Below are 10,781 nucleotides of genomic sequence, written 5' to 3' on the forward strand. Positions count from 1 at the left end.
TTCACTAAAGCTCTTCTCCAAGCTAGTTGTGAGAAACATGTTAATTCTTGTGGTATTAGATACCAAAGTGAATAGCAAGTGTGGTAGATTGTTAGATAAGGGTTCTCGATGGCCATCACTTTGACATTTAAGGTATTTTAATATAATATTATTAATTTCAGCTAATAAAGGCATCTTTCTTTTTATATATTTTTTGTCTTTAAAGAGCATATGAATAAAGTGAAGTCAATGATATGTTACTAGTATAAAAGTGTTTATGATAGTGATCATAAATATAGGTCGCTTATTATATCAAAATAATCCCTAGTCGTAGCTTTATTGAGATAGGACATCATTGAACCGGTAAGACTTGCTTGATTTGATCGAGCGAGTGTCCCTATAACTTGAGATTATAGTTGATAAATTTGAATGAACATACATGATACATGTAGTTGTTAATAAGTTAACAATGCACTGGAGTGTCTCGCACGAGACCCCTCATGGTAATTCTTTATATATATATATACATATATAATTCCGTGTTAGTGGTTTGTCTCGTAGCTGTTATAGTGAACTGTCCTTAGACTTGAAGTGCTCAAGTAAAATCATATGTGTGGATCATGTACGTTGATGTTAGTTACGATCAATCTGTAAAAAGGTGATCAAGAGATAGTGGTTGGGTATATGTGAAATATATAATGATACTGTGAGTAGACAATAAAGAAGTCACAACTCTTTCATTAACAAAAGTGTATATACTCAAAGGCCTCTTATCAAAATGCTATTTTATAGTCCATGGCCATGACATTCTATCTCAGGTTGATGGTCTCGAGAATAGATTTTAGAGAGTAGTGAATTTCAGAATGACAAAAAGAAAAATAGGCTTGGATTGAATACGATGTTTCGGTCTAGTGAGAGTTGACAGTAAATAACCATACTCATATAACGGAGTCGAGTATAAGATGTGACGAGATAAATATTCACATACAAGTTGTAGCGGACAGGTTCGACGAGTCACATGCAATAGAGGAATCTATATTGATGCGTAAAACGATAATGAATTTTAAATTCATTAGTGGATGTTTTTTATTTAAAATGATAAATAAAATGAGAGAATAATTTCTAATTGTTAGAAATGCTATTTATAAAAAACGTATAATATTTTATTGAATTATTAAAATTATAATTGTTAGAATTTTATATTATATATATTTCATAATCATATTAAATTGGAGTTACTAGAATATGAAAGATCAAATTAATTGTTAATTTGTACTAATGGTGATTAATAATTAATGCATTTGGTTATGAGAATTTGTGGGGTTATTTCTCTCAAGATATATCAATGCATTTTGTGGTGAAGAAAGTTCTTCTTCATGTCTAAGTTTTTGTTGTGACCCGAGTCACGCTTGAGCTTAAAGAGAGAACATATCCAGTGAAATATGATTTCGCGATTAATGGGTAAACTTTAACTATTACTCTATTATCTCAGTCTCAAGGAACGACTAGAGTGAATGGATATATTTTGAGTTTGAGATCTCAATAGAATCAAAGAAGTTTATATCCATTATAGTGCATACATCAAAAAGTTGATAACATTAGTGATGGTTCCAATGGTTGCATTGGATGTAAAATTAATATAGTACGATAATTACCTTTTGACAAGGGAGGAGTCACGTTCAGCTCTACTTGGGCGGTAGCCCGGGTGTCCATTATATAAACCCTTGTCATATCTATATATATATATATATAATGATGCTTAATTTTTAAAATATCCGGATTGTCAGGTCGAGAAATGTGATTAATTTGGATAAATATGTGAGAATAAATAGATACTTGGGTTGGATTGTGGGTTGACCCACCCATAAACTTAAAACGGTTTAAAATAAAATTAAAAATGTTATATGTATGTTTCGAACTCACAACATAACAAAACAAATACAACTCTTTAACCAACTAGGCTAATAACATTTTATATTTTAAATTCAACATCAAATTAGATGAACGCGGAACATTTTAACAATATAAGTTCAACTTTTTAACTAATTAATCTATATATATAATGATGCTTAATTTTTAAAGTGTCCGAATTGTCGGGTCGAGAGTTGTGGTTAATTTGAATATATATGTGAGAGTAAATGGATACTTGGGTCGGATTGTGGGTTGACCCGTCCATTAATTTAAAACGGTTTAAAATAAAATTAAAAATGGTATATGTATGTTTCAAACTCGCAACCTAACAAAACAAGTAAAACTCTTTAACCAACTAAGCTAATAATATTTTATATTTTTAATTCAACACCAAATTAGATGAACGCGGAACATTTTAACAATATATGTTCAACTTTTTAACTAACTAATTTATATATATATATAATTATGCTTAATTTTTAAAGTATTTGAATTGCCGAATCGAGAGTTGTGGTTAATTTGGATATATATGTGAGAGTAAATAGTGACTTGGGTCGAATTGTGGGTTGACCCGCCCATAAACTTAAAACGGTTTAAAATAAAATTAAAAATGCTATATGTATGTTTCGAACTCACAACCAAACAAAATAAGTACAAGTCTTTAACCAACTAAGCTAATAACATTTTATATTTTAAATTGAACACCAAATTAGATGAACGCGGGACATTTTAACAATATAAGTTCAACTTTTTAACTAACTAATTTATATATATATATATATATAATGATGCTTAATTTTTAAAGTGTCCGGATTGCCGGATCGAGAACTATGGTTAATTTGGATATATATGTAAATGGATACTTGAGTCGGATTGTGGGTTGACCCGACCATAAACTTAAAACGGTTTAAAATAAAATTAAAAATATGTATGTTTCAAACTCGCAACTTAACAAAACAAGTACAACCCTTTAACAACTTGTTAGGATCTAGGTCGCGGCTGGAGGACCGGGGTTGGGCCGGTTAGTGCGTCTTACTCAAAGGGTGGTGATTAATTCGGTTAGAGATTAACATCGGGGTTTCAATACTACACAAACTGTCACAAACCCTTGAACTATGTTCAAGCGCGGGAGAGGTTTGTTTCAGGTTGAAGCAGCACACTTGTATGATAGGCAGAACCGGTTTCGGATGATGAAGGTTTGAAGATTGATGGGTCGGTTTTTGTAACCTGGTGATCCGGTTTGGATAGAGTTAAGTAGGTTAGAGCGGTGTAGGTAAGTTAGTACAGGTAGGTTAGAAAATGGAACTGGCAGAAAGTAAATAATAAGACAAATTTTATGGATGTTCGGAGATAAAACTCCTACGTCACCCCTTCCTCTCGAAACCGCGAGAAGGATATTCACTAAGGAATACAAGTACAATCCGATCGAGACTTATTTCCTGCTCGATAACACTCTTACAATTTATACCGAAATTGTAAAATACACACTTCAACTTTAGCACTTAGGCTTTCTCTTAGAGATAGAACACAATCTTATCACTTGTAAATTAAATTCTCGCTATGTTGCTTGTATCTAACTTTATCTCACTTGTCTCGTGTTGTGTCCCACATTTACTCTTCTTCAGCTACTCCTTTTATAGGTGAAATATGCCAACGGTCATATTTCACTTCCTTGAATCTGATTGGCTGAGCAGAGGTTCAGTGATTCAGACCTGGCGGTCATCTTATCAGACCTGGCGGTCAACTTTGTAGACTTGACAGTCTGTTCTTCCGGTGTGTAAGACAAACCTGCTAGGTTTGTCTTTTACTCAATGTGGTAACTATTGGTTAGACAGTTGTCTGTACTTGGAAGATTTCATTTCTGACTTATGCCGAAGTGGAATGATCCTGTAGGACTGTCTTCTACAGCCTGCAGACTTTCCTCAGACTTGTATGGATATGAAAATGTTCAGTCTGTTCCTTTGGTATCATCTTCAACAGATACCCGAATTGTCTTCTTATATTGGTCGGTCATTTGACTTAACCGAATGGCTTCCGGTGTGATTGGTTTAACCGGACAGCTTCCGGTTATTCCTTTGCTTTGTGACTGATCGGCTGTCTGGTGTTTCCGGTTTTTAGCTTTGGCCGATCCTTTCTTTGTGCGGTCATGTTCCGAATGTCCTGGTCAGTTTAATAGCTTGACCGGTTAATCTTCTTTACCGGTCCATTTGTTTGACCGGTCCGGTTCCTTGTTCCTGCATAGAAGGTTTATTTATGTTAAGTTTTGTGAACCGGTCTAATTTTATCTAACAATTTCTCCCTTTTTGATTATTTTATTTAAAATTATCAAAACCCTGTAAGTTTGCAAACGTAGGCCGGTTCTTTATTTGACCGTATTTTTGAAACTAACTTGGGAGAATTTTTCGAAAAGTTTTGAGAAAAAATTTGGAAAAATTTATTTTATCTTAACAATTTCTCCCTTTTTGATTATTTTATTTAAAATGATCAAAACCCTGTAAGTTTGCAAATATAGGCCGGTTTCTGAAATAGCTTTATATATATATATATATAAATAACCGAAAATATTATATAGACATTGAAATAAACATAGTTTAAGAAAGGGAGCCCCTATTCTGAGTCGGAGAAGTTGAAGCCGTCCATCATATCCTTGGTCCGTTTTCTCTTAACCGGTTGCGGTTGACTGGCCGTATTGGAGACTCGCTGTCTTGTAGAACGCTGCTCTAGTTGCCCTTCATCTTCATCATCGGTGTGAGTAGCCGGGTCTGGTTGATTTTCAATAACCGTGTCAGTGATTCTTTCCAGCAGCCCGGCTACTTGATCCTTCTTTGATGTTTTCCTTTTCCGTTTTGCCGGAACCGGAGAGGAAGGGGCCTCCTTTTTCTTCTTGTGAGCTTTTGCAAAGTCGGCGAGTCTTTGTCTTTCATTATTTAACCGCTCTTCATCCTCTCGTTGCTGAGCGGCTACGGACTCTGCAAGTCCCGGATACTTAGCTAGTGTCCTTCGTTCACGCTCGGCTATTTCCTCCTCAGAAAGTCGTGGTGGCTCCTTTGCTAATCTTGCTTCTTCGTCCAGCGCATCCTGGACTTCCTTAGCCGCTCGAGCGTTGGCTTCCTCAACCGCCGTATCAGCATTCACCTTGGCCTTGATTAGTTCATCTACTTGTGCGGTGAGCGCCTTGAGGTCGTCTTCGAGCTTGTTGTTGCGGTCTTCAAGGCTTGCATTCTTGTTTTCCAGATCGGTGACCCTCCATCCTAGGTCCTCTTCTACCTCTGTGAATCCTTGTTCGGTTTCCCTTGCAAGCCGTTCCAAGTCATCCTTTATCCCTGAGGTCGTATCTTCCAAGGCCTCGGTTCGCCGAAGATGATTGTTGCGCAAGACCGTTTCGTCCCGGTAATCAGCTTCGATGGCTGTAATTTGGTCTTGTCCCTTTACGAGATCATTCCTTGTCTTTTCTGCGAACCTGAGTGCCAGGCTCACGGTTTTCTTCATTTTCTCCTCTAATGGGTGAACCGTTGAGTCTGCAAACTCTTGAATAAGGATCTTGACCCTTTCTTCTGTGACGCCCGGTTCAAAGACTCCATGTTGTTCAGTTTCAAGTTGCCCGGCGAGAGGAGTCTCCGTCCTTTTATTGGTTTCGTTTATCACCGGATCCGCCCGAGGAGGTGTTGCACCATGATTCTGACCGTCATCGGTCTCAGAAGCTAGAGAGTGCGGTTTTTTTCCTCGCTGTCTGACCATCGCCTCAAGCCGATCAATTTCTTCTGTGCATTCTCCTTTCGCTGTCTCAAGTTTTTCTAACACCAAGAGCTGTAAGTTAGCCTCCGGTGTTCCCTCGACGTACCTTTCCTTAATCTTCCGGATACGTACGGTTAGCTTCTGTAGTCGAGCTCACGGTCTCACGATGATGCATCGGTCCAAGGCTTCGTGAAGGGTTTCGGCGTTTGTGAGGCTCATGACTGTTTCCTCCATCTCCTTCAGCCTTCTGAAGCATTGTTCGTCGGTTAGGCCCGGTAACACGTGTTTGAAAAGCTTGTCGAATCGGTACTCGTGACATTCCCGGTATAATTAGCCAACCGCTTGAACTCGCAGTTCAATGTCCTCCAGGATCCGGCGCGCTATAATATCGGCCTTCATCTGGTCGTCCTCCTCCTCCTCACTTCTGTTTGCACCGGCATCGGCGTTCTCAATATTTGCGCCTGCACCGGTATTATCGGGACTTGTACCCGGATGCTCTTCATCATTTGGTCCTTCATCATCGGTTTCTGTGAATCGGTTTGATCAGACGTGGAAGTCGATTCTTCCTCATCTCTTGTTTGTGATGGCGGCTCCGAGAATACTATCTTCTCCTTGCCCTTGCTTCCGGACTTTTCTTTTGCCGGGGCCGATTTCTTGGCGGATTTCTTCTTTCGGCCACCTGTAGAACCGGGGGCCGGCTGCTTCCTCTCCAGGAAGTGTTTGGATCTTATTAACCTTCCTGATGGGATGGTGACACCAGGACCGGTGTTGATGTTATGGTGGAGCAACATTTTACCAAGGGGGATGGCGTATCCCCATGACCGGGTTGAATCCGGTTTCACCATATCTTTCAAGTTGTGGAATATTTCCTTCGCCCAGTTGATTTTCGTACTTTCTATCAAACCGACTAGCATCTCGATCTTGGCCTTGGTGAGGCTGTTGTAATTTCCTCCTCTCGCCTGAACCGACTTTGTGAAGATGTCACAAAGCGGTATGTACTCCGGTCGTAGTGTCGCTTTCTTACCGGATACTTTCACCGGTTCCTTGGTTGCTGAGAGAATTTGGCAGGCTGCCTCGAACGTTGTTATATCCAGATCCAACAAGGCATCTCGGTCGTCTATTGGAAGGCGTAGGCTCTCCGCAACCGATTCTTCGGTTATCTCGAATTCAGTACCGCTAACAGTCGCGGTGATCTTGTCGCCAGATAGACTTGCGGTGTTGAAGAATTCTTCAATCGCTTTTCTGTATAGGATAAAGGGACCGCCAAGAAAATACTCAAGACCGGCTTCGGTTATCCGGTTAATAACTCCCTTTGCTACAGGTGTGCCCTTTTGTCGGATTTCCTCGAAATCCACCTGAGTGATGTGTTTGAACAAGGCTGAGTCACGACCCATCTTAGATGATTGAGGGGATTTAGGAAAACTAGAGAATAACCACTGAGAGATTTTTGAGAACTTAGAGAGAGAAAGCTGATTCGCGTAGGAGTGAAATGAATTACCCAAGGACTCCTTATATAGGCGCGGTTTGGACACCCAACCGTCCCATCAACTCTTGGCGGGAGTTTTCCCTCCAAGCCGAAAGGGCGGCAATTTGTGGGCGGGAAGCCAAAAGGCGGTAATTCAATAGGCGCGAATTAAGGGGCGGGAAGCCAAAAGGCGGCAAACTACGGGCGCCAAATCAATGAGCGGTATTTTAGAACGAAAGCTCTTTAGGCGGGAAATTTCCCTCCAATAATATTGATTTCGTCATTGATGACGCAATCCCCTTTTGAAACCGATTGATGCTGCGGTTTTCTTAATTTAACCGGAGAGTTTGGTTATCGAATTTTAACCGGTTATTTGAATAAACAGACTTTTCGCAATCTTTTGAATTTAAGCGGTTTTCTTTGAGACCGGATAGGAGCGCGGTTAATTGACAATGTTAACCGGTTACTTGGATATTCAGATCTTTAAGATGATCCGGTTATTTAGACGGAAATGGAATTATATTGAAGGAACATTACAGAATAGAAACCGAAAAGTGAATCGGTGTGAAAATAGACATACATAAGATGGAAAGATTTAACTTATGTAATAACCACTTTAGAGAGCCTTTCTTCCACCCCATCCATGTCAAGAACGTTCGAAGGGGATGTCGGTGTGCCCGGTCCAAATTATGGCCGGTACTTGAGAATGAGTCGACTGATGTGAGGGGCATAACCGAGACCTTTCTTGGTTAGCACCATGGTCTTCAGGTTTTGAAAGATGACCGTTGACCAATTGATGGTCGTGTTGCTAACAATATGGGTCATCATGTTGTATGAGTTCTTGGAGTACCGCTGATTTGGAGATTGGCAAATGATAGACCGGGTCACAATCTCAAGAAGGAGTTGGATGTGATGAGCGAGGCGGGTTTTTAACCCATAGTTTTCCATCGGAACATCGGTTCCAGAGAAGAATAGTGCGTGATCATATGTCGCACTTCCCACCTGGGTTGGAAAGTCAGAGAACCCTTCTGTGGGCAAGTTGAACATGTGGGCAAATTCGGCTTCATCAAGCCAGAAAGTATGGTCTCTCACCGTAGAGACGATATAGTTACCTCTGATGCAAGCGCTTCTGAAGAACGTCTTGACATCCTCAATGAGTATGGGACCGGATTCTTCGAGAAAGGTTCGAAAGCCTGTGTCAATGAGAGATTCAAACATGATCTCCTTTGCATGATCTCCGTCCCAATGTTCCATGCATGAGTCGAAGTCGATGCTCAAGAAGTTTCCTAGAGTTCTGCTCGGCATGATTCTAACTTAGCTACTAGATAGAGAGGGAGTTTAAGAGTTGAGATTGTGTTAATTTGATTAGGAAAGCTCTCTTTATATAGATCCGGTTTTTGGAGGGAAAGTATTAGCATTGAATGTCAGTTTTGTCTCATTGGAGAAGAGAATCTTTATGTTTCCAAGGTTCATTGGGAAGAGGCTGATTGCGGAGCTCGAGGTAGGTGTTGGTTGAAAAGTAACCAAGTTAGTTGGGAATTGATTACTTATGTAGTTGGGGGTTACCTCATTAAATAAATATTACTTTTTCATTAATGCACCAACATACTGGAAAGTAATCAAAAGAGACCGAGAATAACATAGATAAGGCTGAAGAAAGCATAAGGAAATCCGAAATGATCATAGTAATGTTGGATAAAGATACACCCGGTGCGTGCAGCAAAATGACCGGGTGTAGGAAGGAGTAACTTAGTGTTCGATGGAGTTGACGACACCGTTGGGGTTGTTTCGGCGGTTCCTCCTCCTCCAAGCCCTTTCAAACCGCTCATAGAAGGAGTCGGTTATTTCCTTGGTTAGCACTTGAGCTTGGTTCAGACCTTCACCTGGACAGGTCGGTACTCCAAGCTCAACAAGTAGGCAGCTCAGTTGGGGAACGAGGCCGACTGTTCGAACGCCAATCATCCAGATTAGAACGTCGAACAGTACCCTTGACCAATTAACCGGTGTACCGGTGGTGATAGCAGCCATCATATTGAATGTCGCGGTACAGTAGGTGTTCGTCACTTCTCTCCCTAGGATGCTTCGACCTATTACGTCATTGAGGAGCTGATATTCAGCTCTCAAGAGTGATTTAGTACCATGATCATCGACCGGTTGGTTAGACCGTGCAAAGGTGAGGGCAATCTCTGCCTTCAGGTCGGCCGGAACGTTGAGGTCCATTAACCCTTGCTTTGGTAGGCTGAAACACCTCGCAAAGTCATTCTCGGTGAAGTCAAAGACTATACCTCACACTTTCGATTGGATATGAGTATCGAAGTGAGGAGTTCCTCTGAACACCCTGGCATTATAAATGAATTCCAGGACTGATTCAGAGTATATAGTCTGCTTGTCATCCAGGAAGTACCGAAGACCAGTGTCTTCAAGAGATTTGATCACTTTGTACACATCATAGTGTTCGGTGCTCAGGGCAGATTGGAAATCAACTTGAAAGATATTAGGAAACTGAGACATTTTGTCTTAGTGTGAGAATGAGCTTTTGACTTGTGAGTGTTTTGGTTAATGTTTGCTTCACTTAAATACTAGTTGGTGGAGTATCCTATTATCCAGGTATTACATGTGATGATATCTATTAACTGCAGGATAAAGAGTATTGAATGAAATAGGCATGTTTGCAGCCTAGGGTATTGGTCATAGACTTGGACCATGAAAGATATCAGATCTTCACGTCTTTTTAGGTGCGACCATTTTACTTTGAAAAGGTAATGTTTCAGAACAGATATCTTTAAACACTGATAGTTGTTCCACTTTTGTTTGAATTTCAAATAATCTAAGATAACTTATTTCCGAACCGGTCAGTTATCAGTTGTTCATCCCGATACGGTTATTTGGTGCATGCACCAAGTAACCGGTCGGTTTACTTTGTCTGATTAACCGGGCGGTTCTTCCATAGATACCAAGAAAATTTGAAGTCCAACAGTTTAGGAGGAACTACCGGTTTTGTCTGTCCGAACCGGTTTCCTTTTTAAGCATCCTTAGGAAGGATCTGACTAATATCGGTTAAACCGAGAGTAAGTCTGAATTGAGAGAACTTAGCTTCCTGTAGAGGCTTGGTGAAGATATCGGCTACTTGTTGATCAGTTGGTACGTATTCCAGCCGGATATGCTTCAGCATGACATGTTCCCGGATGAAGTGGTGCCTTATGTCAATATGCTTGGTTCTGGAGTGGAGAACCGGATTGTAGGTGATTGCTATGGCACTCGTGTTGTCACAGAAAATCGGAGACTCTTCGGCTATGACACCGAAGTCCGTCAGTTGTTGTTGGATCCAAAGGAGTTGTGAACAACAGCTTCCAGCCGCCAGGTATTCAGTTTCTGCGGTTGATGTGGTCACCGATGTTTGTTTCTTGCTATGCCATGAAACGAGCCGGTCACCTAGGAACTGACATGTTCCGCTGGTGCTTTTTCTATCAATCTTGCAACCTGCATAGTCTGCATCTGAGTAACTTGTTAGGTTAAAGGATGAATCATTTGGATACCACAGGCCGACATCAGGTGTTCCCTTTAGGTACTTCAATATTCTCTTTGCGGCTGTGTAGTGGGATTGTTTTGGATTGGCTTGGAATCTCCCACATACACCGACTGCAAATAGAATGTTCGGTCTACTCGCTGTCAGGTATAACAGTGAATCGAT

The 10,781-nt window shown here is 40.6% G+C and overlaps 1 protein-coding gene across 1 annotated transcript; it reads right to left on the minus strand.

Moving 5' to 3' along the window:
- Positions 1–4,497: 4,497 nt before the first annotated feature.
- LOC124921691 (uncharacterized protein CG45076-like) lies at positions 4,498–5,379 on the minus strand. Its single transcript, XM_047462382.1, has one exon. The coding sequence runs from the start codon at positions 5,377–5,379 to the stop codon at positions 4,498–4,500; it is 882 nt and encodes a 293-aa protein (XP_047318338.1).
- Positions 5,380–10,781: the final 5,402 nt, after the last annotated feature.

This window comes from Impatiens glandulifera, chromosome 1 (genome assembly GCF_907164915.1).
Source record: "Impatiens glandulifera chromosome 1, dImpGla2.1, whole genome shotgun sequence".
NCBI lineage: Eukaryota > Viridiplantae > Streptophyta > Magnoliopsida > Ericales > Balsaminaceae > Impatiens > Impatiens glandulifera.

Coding starts and splice junctions, on each gene's coding strand:
- LOC124921691 (XM_047462382.1), bottom strand. CDS start 5,379: ATGAAGAAAACCGTGAGCCTGGCACTCAGGTTCGCAGAAAAGACAAGG.